At 44.6% G+C, this 20,200-nt stretch overlaps 1 protein-coding gene across 2 annotated transcripts in view; it reads right to left on the bottom strand.

Moving 5' to 3' along the window:
- Positions 1 to 20,200, bottom strand: part of PITRM1 (pitrilysin metallopeptidase 1) — a 40,285-nt gene that overhangs the window by 2,865 nt on the left and 17,220 nt on the right. For both annotated transcript variants that reach the window (XM_080686355.1, XM_080686356.1), the window contains exons 11-22: positions 17,936 to 18,032; positions 16,487 to 16,621; positions 14,784 to 14,922; positions 8,176 to 8,292; positions 5,416 to 5,548; positions 4,105 to 4,225; positions 3,933 to 4,009; positions 3,528 to 3,693; positions 3,109 to 3,209; positions 1,692 to 1,812; positions 885 to 956; positions 193 to 305 (exon numbers count right to left, since the gene is read on the bottom strand). In XM_080686355.1, the coding sequence (XP_080542481.1) occupies positions 193 to 305; positions 885 to 956; positions 1,692 to 1,812; positions 3,109 to 3,209; positions 3,528 to 3,693; positions 3,933 to 4,009; positions 4,105 to 4,225; positions 5,416 to 5,548; positions 8,176 to 8,292; positions 14,784 to 14,922; positions 16,487 to 16,621; positions 17,936 to 18,032 (1,392 nt within the window). The remainder of the gene's footprint in view (positions 1 to 192; positions 306 to 884; positions 957 to 1,691; positions 1,813 to 3,108; positions 3,210 to 3,527; positions 3,694 to 3,932; positions 4,010 to 4,104; positions 4,226 to 5,415; positions 5,549 to 8,175; positions 8,293 to 14,783; positions 14,923 to 16,486; positions 16,622 to 17,935; positions 18,033 to 20,200) is intronic.

Here is a 20,200-nt window from a genome sequence, read left to right as displayed (position 1 = left end):
GCAGACAGAGCATGCTTATTTCCTACAGATACGAAAATAAACCGACAGAAACGCTGAGCAATGTGACGCATTTTCTCTGTGCACTTCTTCTGGAGCCGGGCAGCTGCGTGTTTCATTTCCCTCCCTGACTCTCCTCTCCGTGGCCGCCCCCGCTCCTTGGAGTCGTGGTTTTCTCGCCCGCCTCGTTTGTACCTGGCATGGTCAGGGTGCGTGTAGGGGGCAGTTCTGACACATTCACCGACGTAGTTCACGGGGAACGGAAGCAGGAAGTGTGTCTTCATCTGGCAGGGCGTGAAAGTGGGCTCCTGTGGAGGGAAGGGAAGGCCCGGTCAGGCTGCGTCATAGGGAGTGGCCCACAGGTGCTTCCCGTACAGGTGCCACCTGGATTTCTGAATGTCCTACTTCCTGTGGGCATAACCAGCCACGGTCTCATGTGAGAGCAAGGCACTGACCATCACAACACGCCACACAAACGCAATGAAACAGCTCGTCCTACGTCATTTCCGTCGGTCACTGACTGTGCGAGCTTTCTTTTCCTTTCCTTTCCTTTCCATTCCATTTCTCTCTAGGAACACAGTCAGTTGCCCTCTCTGTGATGAGCCAAACCCAATGCCCAGATCACCAAGCTGAGTGCATGGGCAGGACAACACTGCCCAGTTGGTGGTGAATTAATACCGATTCGGCCATCAAGTTAAAATAGAGGCATGGTGATGAGACCACGTGGAGGGACAAAGGTCTTCATGGGCATCAGGATGAGAGACAGGACTCCCTGGTCCCGCGTGCCGGCCGTGAGGCACTTACTGGCAACCTGGAGTGGGCCGCCAGCCTATCCAGAGTCGAGCTGGGCCGGCTGGTTCTGAAATGACAAGGCTGTGTTCACTTACTGTGATCAGCTTTCTGACGATTTGGCATCCACTAACGTGCGTGCTTCCCCCACATCCGTTAGGCACAGCTTTCTGAAAATGTTTCCAGGAGAAACGAGAAAAATCCTAAACTCACTTCAAATAGCTAAGATGACACATTCCAGAAAATTCATAAAGCTAATAATAAGTGTTAGGGCGCATTTGCTTTGGTGTTTTAAACAACGTTTTAACTATATAGATTTCTATGGATTTTCAGATGGTCTGGGAGCCCAGGCACCACACCCCTTCCAGGTGGGGCTCTGAGAAGGCGGGGGGGGGGGGGGGGGCAGGTCCATTCAGGGATGAGGGATGCATGGCCATAACAAAGGGGAAAGCAGAAGTCCATCCTCTGTAGAATGTGCATATTTTCAGCCTTGTGCGTGAGGAGTAAGGCTTCTCCACTGACCCAGGTGAGCGAGATTAGAGCCACTCTGGAGGTTAATCACATTGCCTCGCGCTTACTAGATGTGATTACCTACCCCTACCGTGCATTGCTGAGTCAGGGGAAAGCCTCCTGGCTGCAGCGGAACCGGCCTCCTCAGGCACCGTTTTTGGCTGTTCTTACAAGAGCATATCTCAGACCCTAGTGTCCTGCCTCATCAGGAGAGTGTGCCAAAGCGCTCCAGGGACAATAGGAGCACAGGGTCAAAGACCAAATTAGAGGGTTTGAACTCACTTCTAACTGGGTCAGCACTGGGCTGCACCCAACCCAGTCTCATCAGCAATGGGGACACCAGCGCCCGCACACAGGACAGTCTGGGACACGCCCTTCCCTGGAAGGGCTCTCACCTCCACCACGTGCGGGCGCACCGGCTTCCGCTCCTTCTTACTTCGCCCCACACTTTTGAGGAAGTCTCCTACTGCTTGTTCCGTCTGAGACAGCTGCTGTGGGGTCGCATTCACTGCACATCTGTTTAAAAAATCATGCATGAACAGGAAACTCTTACTACATCTAGTATAAATAACAATATAAAGGAGATAACATTGTTTTTGTATAAAATAATGCTCAAAAATATTAAAAAGAAACAGTAGCCAAATATGGAAATATCAGTGTGATACTTCACCACAATGCTTTCAAGTAATCAGAAAGCCTGTCTTATCTTTCAATGGCTTACAGCTAATACAGTTGTCAAGATGAAAAGACAGCATTTCTGACTGTAAATAGTTCCCCTGAAGCTGCCAATACCTTCACACTTACACTGTCACAGACTGAAAACTGCGATTCCTGTCTAGAAGAGAAGTCAAGAGTCTGCAGATGTAAACTGGTCATTAAAGTAGGAAATTGTAAGTTGCCACCTATTCTCTCAAAATGTATTTTTATATAACCCAAATTCTACAGAATCACAGATAATACTATGAGTTATGTGAACTATACAGTAAATTGACAGTGTATTTTTCTTCTTTCGGCCCTGAATCCTAAATTTATTCTAACCATTAAATTACACACCATTGTAGTATTATTAACTACATTCCAGGCTCTATACTGACTGCAATGCATCCTTTTCTTTTTTGCCATAAATCTGCAAAGTATTGTTTTATGGAGGAGGAAACAGAAGATCCAAGTGGTTAGTTGCCTAAGACACTATGGGTACAAGTGTCAGTGCTGGCCCAAAACTGGCAGTCAGTTCTGCCCAGGGCAAGGCCCCTCCCCAGTCTTAGGCTCCCCTCCTGCCACCCAGATGGTCTGGGAAAACCTGCTGGTGATTCCAAGAAACTGACGGGGAAGGTACTGGGACTCTCCATGTAGAACTACAATCTAACCTAAATCCATGTCACTGATAATACATGTCAATCATTTTTACAATCTGCTCACGCTCACAAACCTGTGGGCTTCAGGCCAACTGTATGTGGACGGGTCCGCTGCTAGGTGTTTTCCTAAACTATCATGTAATAATTAATCTCACAAGAACTTTGCATTTTTACTGTGGTCTTGAGCAAGCTAACTGCACTGGGTCTCACTGACAGCTCATTCACAGAACATGGGCTGTCTACTTTTAGGAGCAATACGACTAAATATTTGCAGTAAATCCACCTCACAGTTCCAGGGTGAAATTTTCCTATATGAAATGATTTCTTAATTAGAACACTGAAGTCTAGAACCAATTCTATAACCTACACCTTCACTTGGAGAGCATCGCCACACTACACTCAATGAAACTAGATGCATCATTACTATCTTTGCTCAGAACAAACCACAAACCCCTACCTCATATTGTTGCAGTTTAATAAATGCTTCTTGATGCGTGGGAGCTTTCTCAGGATGGGGCTGATGTCTGTCATTTCTGCGATTCTCTTCATCAACCTCACCTAAGCCAAAGGAACCAGCACATAGAGCAGACACCCCAAGCAGAGCAGGGAGCCCCTGGAGCACAGCAGGGACCCGACACTCCTCCCTAGTCTGGAAGCCAGACGGACGCCCCAACAGGGGAACCATGGCTCTGTGATGTGTCAGATGCACCTGCCTCCTCGGGGAGGGGTGGGAATGGGGGGAGAGAGATGAGGGCAGTTCCCCATGAAATGTGGTTAGAGAGTTAGCTTTTCTGAGTAATTTAGTACCAGATAATTTTATTAACTCTGCAAGATCTGGCTAACCCAGAATAACCAATGGTCCCCTCAGCATATCACCTGGTCCATCCCATTGAAGGTCTCCTGCAGGTCCCCCGCCGGCGTCAGGGTCCTGCTGGCTCTGATGGATGCATAGAGGTGCCCTGAGTCTGGGATCCCGTTGGACAGCTCTTGAGCAGTCATCTTAACCAACACTTTGAAGTGTTCTTCTTCCTCAAAGCATGGGCTATGAACAAGGAAGAGTATGCTAAGTTTCTGGAGCCCCTCAGTCCCCATTCAACAGCATGGAGAATGTGTAAGTTTTCAGACGATGTACACATCCTCAGAAATTTAAAAGTCCATAGGAATTACAAGTAGAATTAGGCTCTGAAATCAAGCCACCAGAGAGTAAAACCTCCCTTCAGCACCCTTCAGACCAGACCTGTGATATGGCCCCAGCATTAACATATCTGCAAGTCAAGTTACCTGTTAAATATCTCACTCCACAGGTGCATCATATCTGGTAGGTTTCTCTCGAGGCAGAAAGATGAAAAAAATACACCCTAAATCAGGAAAGATAAGAAATTATTTAAAAGAAAAAAATAGATACCAGAGAAACCGACCTCCAAACACCTTGTGATGGAGAAACAAATGTCACCTGCTCATAGGTGTCCAGGTGGGAGTCGTCGGGGAGCACGTGGGGAGACACGGTCATCCCACCCGTCTTCAGCTCTATCTGCTGAGCCTGCTCCCTGTAGTCCAGGACGCCGCAGCCCAGCCTGTGAACAGCAGGGAGTTCCCAAATCACCAAGGCGAGCTCGGCACCATCATCTTTAAGTACGAGCTTGGCTCAATCCAAGAACCACGCCTGTACAAACCTCTCCCCAGGAGAAACCGGGTCTCCTGTTCAGGGGGTCACTCAGCACTGTCCAGTCCACCAGACACCCAGGCAGCCACTGTCCAGCACTAACGTAAAATGCTGAGCTGCACTCCCAGTGCTAGGCTTCCAAATGTTTACTGTGTCTTCCCTACTCTGTTCTTCCAAAACATCCGACACAGACTATCTCTTGAAATATTTGGTAGTGTTGGGGGTGAAATTTTAAAACTAAGCCTTTTTGCATTTTTAAGAAGTCATCTCTACACTGATGTTGCTTTTGGTAGAAACATTCTAACTGCTGTTCCTAATGAGAGAAGTAATTTAAGCCAAGCGACACTGCGAGGTTTTTCTAAAATGACCACAGCCATAAAAGGACAGAGTGGGAGCCATATTTTTTAAAAGGGCAGGGAACTGTGCAGTCACTCTGCAGGTGGGTGCTCCCAGTGCATTTAGCTCCTGTGCATACAGGACACAGGGCTCAGCCGTTTACTGCAGTGATTTCCCTTCGAAGCCTCTATGTACCTGATTTATAGGAAGGGAACCCAGCTGACAGTTCCCATCACCTCCCGCTCAGCCCACCCGCCTCGGCCTCCGAGAGCCAGCAGAGGAACAGGGACACAGGACAGACACGCAGCAGTGCTGTGCCCGCCTGTGCTCTCAAATCTGCTCAGGCACCTGCTCACCCAGGACGACAGGACCACAAAACCAGCGCAGACAAGGGCATACGGCATGGTGGCTCAAGGACATCCAGGCCCACGTGTCAGACTTAATTACTTACATTTTCTGATGCAAAACCATCATTCTTTTAACAGTCTTAAAGAGCTTAGTTGCTGAGGTAGATATTTTGAAAATATTGCTTATACCCAAGGCTTATAAATATTTAATGTACTATATTTTAGTAAGGAAATATGATTTTCATAAGAAAAATCTCAACAAATATTGTACCCTTTATAGACTGTAATAATGCTATGGATTATGAAAAACAAAATGATTCACTAAAAAGTAGATTATGAATGCATTAAAACAAAACAAACACAGAGAATATCCGCCAGTGAAATACACAAGCGCGTGCTGAGGGCGCAAGAGTCTTACTTAGTGAGGACGCTGCAGAAGAGTGGCACGTAGGGCCGGAGCTCCTCGGGCAGGGTGTTGAGGCTGGAGAAGGCCCGGAAGTAGACCACGCCATTGGTGGGCTGGGCGCAGTATTGCACGGGGACGTCTCCAGCTGGGGAAAGAGGCATTTAACTTCCTTATTTTTACCATTAGACTTGTAATCATGCAGTCATTGTTTAATATTTTTTAAATGGTAGTGCTTTTTAAGGGTGGAGGTTTAAAATTTATGTTAGCAAAGAAATACTACTCATTTGCTGTAATTTAGACAAATTTCCCTATTGTACTTTTATATGGTAAAATTTAAACCGTCTTTAATACTAAAGTGCTCCTTGCTTTCTGAAGAATCAGGAGAGAGAAACAGCATGCTTTGGGTCAACAAATGCCATTCAAGCTGGTCCCCACTGGCCTCTGTGCGCCTCACCTTCTTTACTCAGAGTGGATTGTCATTCCTGCAACATGGACCCCACTCTTCACCTAGCCCAGATGCCTCTCATCCTAACAAATCCCTCCCCAGGACTTGATGGCCCCACTGTGAAGCCCCCGGCACCCCCGGTCCCAAGTCCCCCAGGGGGATGTTCTGTGTTCTGTTTCTACATCCCTAGCACAGTGCCCTAAACCAGCAGAGGAACTAAGGTACTCACTGACCTGTCCCCACTAATCCTATCTAATAAAGAGGGAATATGCTAATTGACCATCACTTTGTCACAAAGATGGCTGCACCCACAGCTGAGGCCAAGTTCCCATAAGGAGTCTTAACGAGCAATCAGCAGGGACCTGAGGTTACACCCTCCCCCGCCCCTGTGGGGCTTAACAGGGGACCTCAGGCCAAGACCCACACCCGGCAGGGCTTGACAGGGGACCTCAAGGTGCATTTCCCATCCTGGTGCTGGGCTAGGGGACCTCAGGCTGCTCCTTCCGCCCCAGCGCCAGGCCTGGGGACCTCAGGCCCCGCACCCCAGTCGGCAGGGCTTGACAGGCCGCATCCCCCACCCAGTGGGGCTTGATGGGGGACCTCAAGGTGCGCTTCCCATCCTGGTGCTGGGCTATGGGACATGAGGCTGCTCCCCTTGCCCCAGCACCAGGCCGGGGGACCTCAGGCAGCGCCACCCACCAGGCAGGGCTTGACAGGGGACTTCAGGACACGCCCCCTACCCTGGCACCGGGCTGGGGGACCTCAGGCTGGGCCCCCCTCCCTGGCGGGGCTTGACAGGGGACCTCAGGCCGTGCTTTCCACCCAGCAGGGCTTGACGGGGAACCTCAAGGTGAATCCCCAGTGCTGGGTCGGGGGAACTCAGGCTGCGCCCCTCGCCCAGCGGGGCTTGACAAGGGTGGGACTGGCTGGGTCTGGATCTTGCCCAGTGGGGGGGAAGGCGGCTGGTTCTGGGTCTCACGCGATTTTGAGGCACATGTGTGTGGGAGGGGACTTGACTCTGGGTCCCGTGGTGCACCCCAGACTCTGACAGGAGGAAGGTTTTCATATACATTTTACTAATTTTCTTTCATCTCTGACACTTCTATTATAGAGAAAGGGCAAATAGCAATATTAAATTATTTCCTCCAATTAATCCCCTTTTAATGTGCATGAATTTCGTGCACCGGGCCACTAGTCTACCTAATAAAAGAGTAACATGCTTATTGACCATACCTTCACAAAGTCCACCAGCCAATCAGGAGTATGCAAATTAACCCAATAAAGATGGCAGGTTAATTTGCATATGTAGGCGCTGAGCAGCCGGGGGCGGGGCAGGACAGGACGCTTGCGTCGTCACGATGGTGACGATGCAGGCGTTCCGCACCACCCCAGCCGCTCTGGGCCTCTGGGCAGTGTGGGAAGGCAGAAAGGCAGCTCCGGCCAGAGCGAAGGCGGTGTCAGCAGCCAGGGGAAGGAAGGCCCATTCTTGCACGAATCTTTGTGCATCGGGCCTCTAGTTCTGTTAATAATCACATAATGACTTTCACTGATAAACACAAACTGTGGGGGATTAGATCAGTGGGATGTTAACCCACTTTCCAGAAGACAGGATCTCCTTTGCATGTGTACGCACATGCACACAAAAACTCAGATGTGGTAAATAGGACAGGCCCCATTACAAAAAAAGGGCCAGTGACAGACGCTTCACAGAAGTAAACGTGATGCTCAAACATGCTCTACACTCCTACACTGGCGGAGACAAGTCAAAGTGCAAGGCTGCTGTAAGAATTCCCTCAGGACAGAGCAATGAAGTCACGTCTTGCCACGTGGAAGCTGAATATCCACTCTGACAGGGAACGTTGTTCCAGAGAGGCCTCTGTGCTTCCAACCAGAGCCACTGACAGACCAGAGAGGAAACTCCAGGATGAAACTCGAGATGCCAGCGGCTTGCAACTCCTGTTGGCTTCCCACACCTTGATACAAGGCGCTGAGCGGCATTTCCCGTCCCTCCACACTAGGCTGTCCCCTTGCCTAGACGGCCGGCCGAGCTGGAGGGCATGATGGCAGGGGCTCAAAGGCTGCCTGAGCCCTTTAGGAGCTGCATCTAACGCAGCACAACATCACTCACACTCTCCTGACTCCAGAGGCTGGGAACAGAGCCCACCACTCCCACAGGAAGGCAAGGACAGGCCCCTCCTGGGTAGAGAAGTCTGTCATCACTGAGTGTAACAGCACCCAGGGAAGCATCAAGAGCAGGACTACAAAGTCATAGGGGTGCTCCCATGGTTCACATGGCCCAGGCACCATGCCAGCCAGAGCTCACTGACCTGCCAGGGCCACCGCCAGCTCAGTGAATGGAATTCTGGGCTCAATGTCTGACACCTTCAGCGCTGGCAGACACGAGGCATCCTGAGCTTTGCTTTGCTGAGTCTGTAATTCTAAACCTAGGGAGAAAAAGGGGAGAAAATGTATGAACATTTAGGAGAATAATAACTAAAAGGTCTTTTGTAATTCATCTCCTCTGTCACTAACTCACACCCACCCATACCGAGTGCTGGGGTGTGAGCACAGCCAGTACCAAGTGAACCAGACACAGGAGCATAAGCACAGCAGGTGGCTCTTCCATAATCCTCACTCTCAATGACCTAGAGCAGTGATTTTCAATCTTTTTCATCTCACGGCACACATAAACTAGTTACTAAAATTCTGCAGCGTGCAAAAACTATATTGTTTGCTCATCTGATTAAAAAATAGGTATAATTTTAATTCATTCACACCAGACAGCTATTGTTGTGTTGGTTGTTGTCACTTTTTTATTTGATAACCTAAGGGAAAAGATGTCAGTGCCCCTGACTAAACAGTCAGGTATTGCATGCGTGTGTTAAAAATTCTTGCGGGCATATGGGTTGAAAATCGCTGCTCTAAAGGAACAATTGTGCTGGTGGGGGTGGGACTTTGCTCAGACAGATCCCTGACTCCCAGGTTTTATGCTAGATAGACGGACTGAACTCATTTTTAGAGCTTTAAAACTACTGTCCCATCACATACACTGTCCCAACTATAAACATGCTTAAAACACATGCTCTGGGCCTGCCTGCCACTGGTCTGATTGGAGGGGAGAGGCCTCTTCCCCAGAGTCTGCACAGACCACTGACTGTCAGGGGAGGGAACCAAAGGGCTCTGTGCATGACCAAGGACAGAGCGGAATAGTGCACAATCTGTCAAACATACACTGCATCATGTCGCAAGATAACCGATCCCCTGTTGTCACTGAGCAGCCCTGACCTCCAGGTCCACCTCCCTGAAGGTCACAGAGAGCCAGTGACCACAAAACTGGCTCCTGAGACAGAGGTGGGTTTCTGGACAGCTTGTTACAGGCTCTGCTGGGGTTGGGTCCCAGGTCCAAGCACAGGCTGACCCACCTCCCCTCTCAGGCCCGTCCCCAGCTCATCCCACAGCACCAGGGGGATGTGGCTCCATGCACCTTACACTCAAACCTCTTGGATATCCAAGGCCTTCCTCACCTGGTTTGTCACCCCCACCCCAATCAACCAAGTCACCCAACCCCTTGACCCTCAGACATTCTCTATTTCTGTGAATTTGGCCTGGAGGTCTTTTGCCTCTTTGCCTGTCAGTCCTGGTAACAGTTCAAGGCCCACCTCCCTTGTCCTCTGAAACACCCGCTGCTCCTTTCTGAATGCACAGAAACCGTTGGCATCGTCTCGTCCGCTCCCAGGTGAACTCCCTCCCAATGGCAGGGGCTACGGCCCTTCACAGTACTTAATATGTTACATTATAGACACCTCAAACTGAAAATTTATTTAGAGTTTTAAATCAGATAATTTACCATTCCCATTTTCCCTTGGTGCTTATCTTTAGACTGGACTTTGCTTCCTCATGCTGAAGTACATATGTAAGACTTACTGAGATGAAATAACCACTAAATGCACTAGCACTGTGTCCTGCTTAATGAACTCTGCAGTGATCTGTAAAATAAAAGCACACTTTTGTAATATGGGCCCCCATTCATTCACACACAGGTGTGGACTGGAGTAACCATTTCCTTAAAACAGCTCACACCTCCACGGCCAGGCCAGGAATCTGATCACTCAGGGAGCATATGTCCTGTTGCTTAGGCATGCATACCTCGTGTACAAATGGCCTTAAGTAAAAATGAAAGATTTTTGTTTCCATATCTTGGCTATTGTAAATAATGCTTTCAATATAGGGGTGCATATGTCTTTACAAATTAGTGCTTTCATTTTCTTTGGGTAAATACCCAGAAAATGACTGCTGGATCACATGATTAATCTATTCTTAATTTTTTAAGGAACCTCCATACTATTTCCCATTGTGGCTTCACTGATTAAATTGCCATTTGCGACAGCATGGATGTATTGGAAAGCATTATGTTAAGCGAAATAAGTCAGAGAAATACAAAAACCATGTGATTTCACTCATATGTGGAATATAAAACAAGAAAGCAACAAACTAACACACACAACCCCCCCCCCACACACACACACAAAACAACACTCCTAGACACAGACAACAGAATAGTGGTTACCAGGGAAAGGAGTGTGAGGAGAAGACAAAGTGGGCAAGGGGTCAAATACATTGTAATGAATGGAAACTAGACATTTGGTGGTGAGCACAAATACATAGAGTACAAAGATGTCAAATTATAATGGTGCATATCTGAAATTTATATAATCTTATTTACAGCAAAAACAAAACAAAAGAAAAAACACAAAAAGTTCAATGGAAGATGGGTGGGACTTAAACTAAAAACCTTCTGTGCAGCAAAAGAAACAATCAACTAAATGAAAAAGCAACCTATGGAATGGTAGAAAATATTTGTAAATCATATATCTGTTAAGAGTTTTACATCTAAAATATAAAGAATTCATAAAATTCAATAGCAAAAAATGGGCAGAGGACTTGAATAGACATTTTTCTAAAGAGCATGAACAGATGAGATGGCCAAGATGGCCAACAGAGACATGAAAAGATGCTCAACATCACTAATCATCAGGGAATTGCAAATCAAAACCACAGTGAGATGCCATATTATATCTATTAGGATGACTACTATAAAAAAACCTAGAAAATAATCAGTGCTGGTGAGGATATCTCATGCCCGGTTGGTAGGATTGTAAATTGGTAGAGCTGCTATGGAAAATAGTATAGAGGTTCCTCAAAAATTAAAAACAGAACTATCGTATGAGCCAGCAATTCCCTTCTGGGTATGCATCTGAAGAAAATAAAAACACTAATTCTAAAAGAGATATACACCCTTAGGTTCACTGTAGCATTATTTATAACTAGAGGCCCGGTGCACGTAATTCGTGCACGGGAGTGGGGGGTGTGTGTCCCTCAGCCCAGCCTGCACCTCTCCAATCTGGGACATCCCTCTCACAATCCAGGACTGCTGGCTCCCAACCGCTCACCCGCCTGCCAGCCTGATCACCCCCTAACTACTCCCCTGCCAGCATGATCAACACCTAACGCTCCCCTGCTGGCCCGATTGCCCCTAATTGCCCTCCCCTGCCAGCCTTGTCACCCCTAACTGCTCTCCCCTGCAGGCTTGGTCCCCCCCAACTGCCCTCCCCTGCAGGCCTGGTCCCCCACAACTGCCCTTCCCTGCAGGCCTGGTTCCCCCCACCCTGCAACTGTCTTCCCCTGCAGGCCTGGTCCCCCCAAATTGCCCTCTCCTTCAGGCCTAGGTCCCCCCCACAACTGTCCTCCCTTGCAGGCCTGGTCCCTCCCAACTGCCCTCCCTTGCTGGCCTTATCTCCCACAACTGCCTTCCCCTGCTGGCCATCTTGTGTCCACATGGGGGCAGCCATCTTTGACCACATGGGGGCGGCCATCTTGTGTGTTGGAGTGACAGTCAATTTGCATATTACTCTTTTATTAGATAGTATAGCCAAAGCATGAAAGCAATCTAAGTGTCCATCCATGGACAAATGGATAAAGATGTGATAAATATATACAATAGAATATTGCTTGGCCACCTATAATAATAAAAATGTAATATGCAAATCAACCGAATGACTGAACAGCAGAACGACTGTCCGGACAACCTTCCGGATGACCATGCTATGACACGCACTTGGTTGGGGGCCTCCCCATCGCCCCACGATCGCCCCAAAGAGGGGGGCCCAGGCCACCGGCCAGCAACGCTGTGGTGGGTGTGTGGGGCCAGCCAACAATAGCCCCACAGAGGGAGGCCCAGGTCAGCCAAATGATTGCACCCCATGCCTGTCACCCACAGAGGGAGGTGATCGGTGGCGGGGGGAAGGGGTAGCAGTGCCGCACAGATGGCAAGCAGTGGCAGCAGTGGGAGTGGGGACAGCTTCAGGCAGCCAGGGGAAGGAAAGCCCTGATAGGCCCTGATTGCCAGCCAGGCCTAAGGACCCTACCCGAAGGGTTCCGGATAGCAAGAGGGTGCAGGCCGGGCTGAGGGACACCGCCCCCCCACTCCCGTGCACAAATTTTGTGCACCGGGCCTCTAGTAAAAGAATGAAATGTGCCATTTGTGACAGCATGGGTGGACCTAGAGGGTATTATGTTAGGTGAAATAAGTCAGAGAAAGACAAATACCATATTTCACTTATATGTGGATCTAAAAAAGCAAAATAAATGAAGAAATAAAATAGAAACAAACTCATAGGTGCAGAGAAAGTTTGATAGTTATCAGATAGGAGGGGGATTGGGGCAATGGAAGAAAAAGGTATTAAAAAGTACCAATTGCCAGTTATAAAAACAGTCACTGGGATATAAAGTACAATGTAAGGAATCCTATATAATAAGAGAGGAATATGCTAATTATCCATTACACCGTGAGGCGTAACGACCAACCGCATAACGACCGGATCACGGATCTGCAGGAGGGTGGGGCAGGGAACTACAAGCGGGCAGCAGAGAGATGAGGGAGGCGGAGAGCTACAGGAGAGGACAGGGCAGCAAGCAAGCAGGGAGGGGAGAGCTACAGGAGAGGGCAGGGCAGCAAGCTATGGGGGGAACAAGGGGAGCTACAGGAGGGCGGCAAAGAGCTACTGGTGCATGGATTCGTGCGTAGGGCTACTAGTATAGTCAATAATACTGTCATAATTATATGGTGCCTGGTGGATACTAGATATATCACTTTGAAAGGTATATAAATGTCTAACTACTCTGTTAGACTCCTGAAATAGAGTTAACTGTAATTGAAAAATAAATTTAAAAAATAATTTTAAAAAATTATTAATGAAAATATGGTATATATGCATAATTGGATATCATTCACCCATAAACAAAGAAAAAAGAAATCCTTTCACTTGTAACAACACAAATGAAACGAGGGCATTATTCTAAATGACTAGTTAGAGAAAAACAAATATATGATCTCAGTGATATGTGGAATAAAAAATACAGAAACAAAGAAAACCAAGTTCATAGATACAGAAAACAGATTGGTGGTTGCCAGAGGTAGGGGTGGGAGGTGGAAAATAAGTGAAAGGGGTCAAAGGTATAAACTTCTGGTTACAAAATAAGTCAGAAGATGTAATGTATAACATGGTAACTAAAGTTAGTAACACTATATTACATATTTTAAAGTTACTGAGTAAATCTTAAAAGTTATCATCACAAGAAAAAAAACCTGTAACTATGTATGTGGCAAATGTTAACTAGATTTACTGTGATCATCATAATACATACATATAGCAAATAATTTTGTTGTACACCCAAGATTAGTATGTCAAATAGACCTCAATTAAAAAAACAAAAAAAGGAAAGATGGAACCTGTCAACTGGCACTCACAAAAGTTTGTGTTTATTATTCAATTAGCATGTTAAATTTATGGAAAGATCTAAAATAGCTGTATGTTTAAAGAATTCAGAGATAAAGAATAGGTTGCATGTTGACACTAATTTTGCCTTTACTAGATTAAATCACCTCAAACTTAGCTTGGTCAAAATGGGGGGTTGAATTTCTGTGTGTACTACATGTATATTTTAATAAGACTTTATCAGTACATAATTTACACATGTTGAAATTCACAATTTAAAAGATACAATTCAGTAAGTTTTGACAAATGAACCACCACATCATGATACAGAACATTTCCAGCACCCAGGAAGTGCCCTCTTGGCTCACGGCAGGCTATTCCCCGCCCCCACTTTGGCCTCACCTGCCTTCTGTCACTGTCCTCTTGCCATTTCTAGTTTCATATAAATGTACTCACTCAGTAGGTATTCTTTGTGCCTAGCTAATTAATTTCCCTTAGGAAAGGCTTTTGAGATTCATCAATAATGAGTGTGTTCCTCTTTATGACCCAGGAGTATTGCATTTAATGGACAAAGCATGTTGGTGGAGATATGAGTTATTTCCAGTTTTGTGTGGAGACACACTTCATTTCTTCTAAGTAAATGAGAGTAGGACCACTGGGATTCCCAGTAAGTGTATGTTTGGTGCTATACGAAATTCTACAACTTTGTCTTCACTGCACCTGCACCACAGTGCCTTCACCACAGCTCACGCCTTCCCCATCACTGAGACGAGACCCACCTCCTCTGATCTCACAGCTCACACTGTCCACAGTGCTGGGTGGCAGTTCACTACACACTGCAACACCACACACAGGACGGGGCATGTTACAGCACCTGATAAACAGAAGTACTTATAAAATATGTGAAGTGATACACCTTCTAAAGCTGCCTCATTTCCACCACCCCTGCCTTTCCTGCCCAACAACAGGGGGCGGATTTGCAGAGAACAGCATCCATCCTATCAGACCTGAATCCATAACACCCAATGCAGAACTTCGAAGGTGCCCAACAAATACCTGTTGGTCAAAATAAGACTTGCCTGCAACTATATCCTCAGTAAGAAGTTCACTGGGTTGAGCAAAGGCTAAGGAACGACCAGGAACAAAATTGAGAGTCTGACCTTTGTCATAGATCTGCTGCTTGTCCTCCAGGGAAAGAGCGCTGATCTTTTGCTGCAGTTTTTCTGTTTCCATTTGTGCTTGTTTTTCAGAATACTTGTCATCTGGCTTCATTGATAATGTCAATTTATGCTGATTATTCTGCAACAACATCCACAGCAACAAAAGAGCCAAATTAAAACAAGATGTTACTAAAGCCGGACATGCTGAACCAGCCTCTCTGCCTGTGTGCTCTTGGTCCTGAGTCCCACCTTCCATTTCAAATAGTGAGGACAGCACTCACCCAAAGGTTGTCTTGGAGAAAGTAAGTGAGCCAGATAAAATTCTTGCAATCATACCTGCTTTGTAGAAACTACGTAATTCATATATGCTGTGCTACTATTATTAGTATGATTATTGTTATGATGTTGCAACCATTAATGTATCAGTACTCAACATTTTCTTTACATCTTGGTTGTACAAGGAAACTGTTTACACTTTCTAATATAAATTTTTGACTTTAGTCTACATTGAAGACAATATAGAAAACAATTTTTATCTAGTCCTCATTATACTATTAATCTCTCAAAGGCTGAATCTTCATTCAATATATTATAAACTAGAGGACCGGTGCATGAAAACTCATGCACTGGAGGGGGGCGTGTCCCTCAGCCCAGCCTGCCCCCTCTCACAGTCCGGGAGCCCTCAGGTGTGGGAGGCAACCCAGCGATCAGGGAAAGGCGACACCCCATCACACCTCTGCTGCTGCCACTGCCAGCAGTGCAAGCCTCGGCCAGCCCTGGTTACCTGAGCCTCAGGCGGCCCCAGCCATCTGAGGCTTGCTTGTGCTTCGGGCCAGCCCTGGGCGGCTGGGCAGCCGCTATCCAAGGCTTGCCTACATCTTGGACCAGCCCTAGGCATCTGGGGGGCTGAGGGGACTGGGCACCGCCATCTTTGCAATGGCAGAGGGTCAATTAGCATATTCCCTCTTTATTAGATAGGATTATGAAGACAAAATAGATGTCAACTTAATGTAAAAATATTAGATGACTTAATGTGCTTTCCTTATTTATTTCAACAAGTGAAAACAGTAGCACACAAAATGCTCATGTGTATGTAATACTACAGAGAGGTGGAAGAATTAACAAAAACTTTATACAAAATAAATTATAATAAGTTAGAGAGATCTAAGATCAAATGACCAAATCATGCCCCATGACCAAAACAATGGCACCAAGTACAGCAGTCAGCCTTCATGACAGACCCCACCATGGTCAGGTTCTCATTAGAAGTTCTACCATATTGACAACTATCTACCAGGGAATTTGCTACAAGTAGAAATGCCCAGAAATCTACAAAAACAAGGAGCAAGCATCAAAAGAATCCTTTATAAAAATAACCAGAATATTCACATATGTAGGTGACTTGTTCTCATATTCTGTATGTTCTATTAACAAAACAGAACAAAAATATGTGCAGAGGTTTTGTTAATACATACACATACAAATATACATAAAAAAATAAAACATAATCAAATCACATCTGAATCTGGAAAACTGAGTTTTTAAGTCAATATGAGCATTTAAATTTTTATTTAATAATTAATAAATCATGTCACTTATTTATTAACATAAGTTGATTTACATAATGTAGAATATGTTCTCAATTTCCTTTCATTATAAAATTCAACTTCAAAATTATGACTTAAATTCTCTAATTTTCTTACCTTAAAATATTGTTTCACTTTTTCTTGCAAAAACTTTGGATTGTCCTTAAGGCACTGCCTGAACTGAGCCACCTGACTTCCCAGCTTCAGAAGCTCCACAGGGTCCCCATCATGGTTCCAGCAGGAAGCTATGTACTGGAGCAGAGGTTTAAATCCACAAAGCACATTACACAATGAACTCCACATCAGCTCAGTAAACATCAAAGGCAGGCCATTTTATTAAAATCTGTATCTATATTTAAAAAATACCACGATGACTAATTATAATGAAAATTAAGCCATTCTTTGATTAAAATGAGAAAAAAATTAATTTTAAACTTTTTTGGCTCTAATAAAATAAAAAAAGCACAGGTTTAAAATTACTTTTAGAAAATATAAATACCAACAGATCAACAGTTATTATCAACTAGTGGCCTGGTGCATGAATTCATGCACATTGAAAGGAAATTAATTAGAAGAAATATTTTAATACTGCTATTTGCCCTTTCTCTATAATAGAAAATGTCAACCAAATTCACGATCGATAATGACAGATGGAAGCACACACGTGCGATTGGTGTCAGCGCCAGCAAGAGTTTTATATGTATCGCGCATGCATGAGTCAACTTAGCCTTTTATAGATATAGAATAAACTTGCTTAATTAGACCTGCTTTCTGATGTAGCTAAACTTTTTCCAGCCCAGTGAAGCATCCCAACTTCTCTTTCAGGTAATGGTCAGCAACACAGCAGTAAATACCAACACAAAGCTGATTATTATTGTAGATCACACAGGGAGAACAAAGGGTAAAATATTTAACTGCAGCAGTGTTTGACTATATTCTGTGCAGTGAGAAAACCTTTTCATTTTCAAGGTCCACCATTTCTTACTTCTTTTCAGTCAGGTCAAGTTTCTAAGCTTTCTAAATCTCCGTTATCCAGCTAGTGAAAAGAAAATAAGATTCCACAGAGTCTCCTATCTCCATACTCCTGGACTTCTGTGAGGATCAAATGAGATGAGGCACAGGAAAACGCTTCACAGACATTTGGTTACAGTGTAAAGTGTATCCACCTGGCTATAAAGCAAGTCGTTTTCCTGGGCTGAAGAAACTGCAAGGAGGCTAGTTGTTGCTAGGGAGAGGAAGACAGGTATTGCTACTTAATGTCATTACCCAGACGGAGGGAAGGACACTTAGCATATTAGCCTTTTATATAGATAAATTCCTTTAAAGTGGTCTGTGTAAATCTATTTTACATATAAACATAAGATACAAAAAAAAGAAAGCCAACTGAGCAACCTAGTAGAAAGACAAACTAAATTAAAAGTAAAGTTGTATTAGATGTAAAACAGCATAACTTAAAAGGTTCATGGGAAAGTTGCTATGAATTGCAATTATACAGTATTTTTAAGAACCACTAATTCCAAAAGTATCAGAAAAAGAAAAACAGAAGATGGCTGAGAAATTACACACAGAGGTCAGGGCAAGTCCAAAGCTGACAGACTGATGCTTCATTTGTATTTCAATTTTATGAAGTAAAGCTTCAATTCGATCATCTTCAAATCCTTTCCTAAAGAAATATTGAAAATGGAGATGTTAAAAAAAAATAAATGTTTCTTAATATAAAGCTGCAATAATCAAAACAGCATGGTATTGGCAGAAAAACAGACATACAGCCCAATGGAACAGAATTGAGAGTCCAGAAATAGACCCACATACAGGGCAACTAATTTTTGACAAAGGAGCCAAAAACACACAAGAGAAAGAAAAGCTCCTTCGATAAACTGTGTTGGGAAAATTGGAAAGCCACATGCAAAAGAATAAAACTAGACTGCTATCTGACACCATACACAAAAATGAACTCAAAATGGATTAAAGACCTAAATATAAGACATTAAACAATAAAATACACTGCAGAGCCCTAGCCGGTTTGGCTCAGTGGATAGAGCATTGGCTTGTGGACTGAGGGTCCCAGGTTCAATTCTAGTCAAGGGCACATACCTCGGTTGCAGGCTCCCAGCCCTAGTCAGGGTATGCAGGAGCAACCAATCGATGTCTCTCTCTCACATTGGTGTTTCTCTCTGTCTCTCCCTCTCCCTTCCTCTCTCTCTCTAATAATCAATGGAAAAAATATCCTCAGGTGAGAATTAAAAATAAACAAACAAATAAATAAATAAATAAAATACATAGCAGAAAACATAGGTACTAAGCATATAGACCTTGGCCTCTGAGAGGACTTTATGAACTTGACCCCAAGGCAAGGGAAATAAAAATAAAAATAAATGAACGGGTTGTATCAAACTAAAAAGCTTCTGTACAGTAAGAAACCATCAACAGATCAAAAGGCAACCAATTGAATGGGGGAAGATATTTGCAAAACAATACCTTCAATAAAGGGCTAATATTGAAAATATATAAAAGAATTCATACAACACTACGCACATACACACAAAAGTCCATCCAATTAAAATATGGGCAGAGGGACCTGATCAGACACTTTTCCCAAGAAGACATACAGTTCTGCCAGTGTCGCTCCGTAGTTGAGCATTAACCTATGAACCAGGAGGTCATGGTTCAATTTCCAGTCCAGGGCACATGCCCAGATTGTGGGCTCGATCCTCAATAGGGGGCATGCAGGAGGCAACTGATCAATGATTCTCTCTCATCACTGATGTTTCTATCTCTTTCTCCCTCTCCCTTCCTCTCTGAAATAAAAATATAAAAAAAATAATATTAAGTCAGAAGGAAAAGGAGAAGAACCATATGATTTCACTCAAATGTGGGACATAAAATAAAAAGCAACAAAGGAACAAACAAATTTATAGATACAGAAAACAGTATGGTGGTTACCAGAGGGGAAGGTGGGTAGGGAGAGGATGAGAAGGATAAAGGGGGTCAAATACATGGTGATGGGAGGAGACTAAACTTTGGGTGATGAGGACACCACCAAGAAAGCAAAAAGACAAGCCATATAATGGGAGAAAATATTTGCAAACCAGGTTATCTGATAAGGGCCTTGAATACAGAATATTTAAATAACTTTCAAAATTGTAGAATTAAAAAACACATAACCCAATTAAAAACTGGATCAAGAATTTAAATACACATTATTCCTAAGAAGACACACAGTGGCCAGTAAGCAAATGAAAAGATGCTCAACAACACTAATCATTAGGGAAGTGCAAATTAAGAATACTTCAGCCCTAGCCAGTTTACTCAGTGGTTAGAGCATTGGCCCATGGACTGAAGGGTCATGGGTTTGATTCTGGTCAAGGGCACGCACCTCGATTGCAGGCTTGATCCCTGGCCCTGGTCCAGGCGCATGTGGGAGGCAACCAATTGATATGTCTCTCTCACATCAATGTTTCTCTCTCTGTCTCTCCCCCTCCCTTCCACTCTCTCTAAAAATCAATGGAAAAAAATAACCTCAGTTGAGGATTAACAAACAAAAAGACTATTTCAAATTCACCAGGATGGATATAATAATCATAAACCAGAAAATTAGTAGAAGGTCTGTGAGAATTTGTCCTAAACATTAGACAATTTGGAGCTCTCATAAATTTTGGTTAGGGTCTAACTTGGTGCAGTGACTTTGCAAAACAATTTGATTTAAAAATTCTTCAAAAAATTAAATATAGAGGTACCACTTGACCCAGAAATTCCACTCTGGATTATCTAGCCAAGAGAAAAGAGATCATGTCTCCACACAACATCTTATACATAAATGTTCATAGGAGC

The sequence above is a fragment of the Plecotus auritus genome (genome assembly GCF_963455305.1).
Source record: "Plecotus auritus genome assembly, chromosome: 1".
NCBI classification, from domain to species: Eukaryota; Metazoa; Chordata; class Mammalia; order Chiroptera; family Vespertilionidae; genus Plecotus; species Plecotus auritus.
This window is presented reverse-complemented; position numbering and strand designations above follow the sequence as displayed.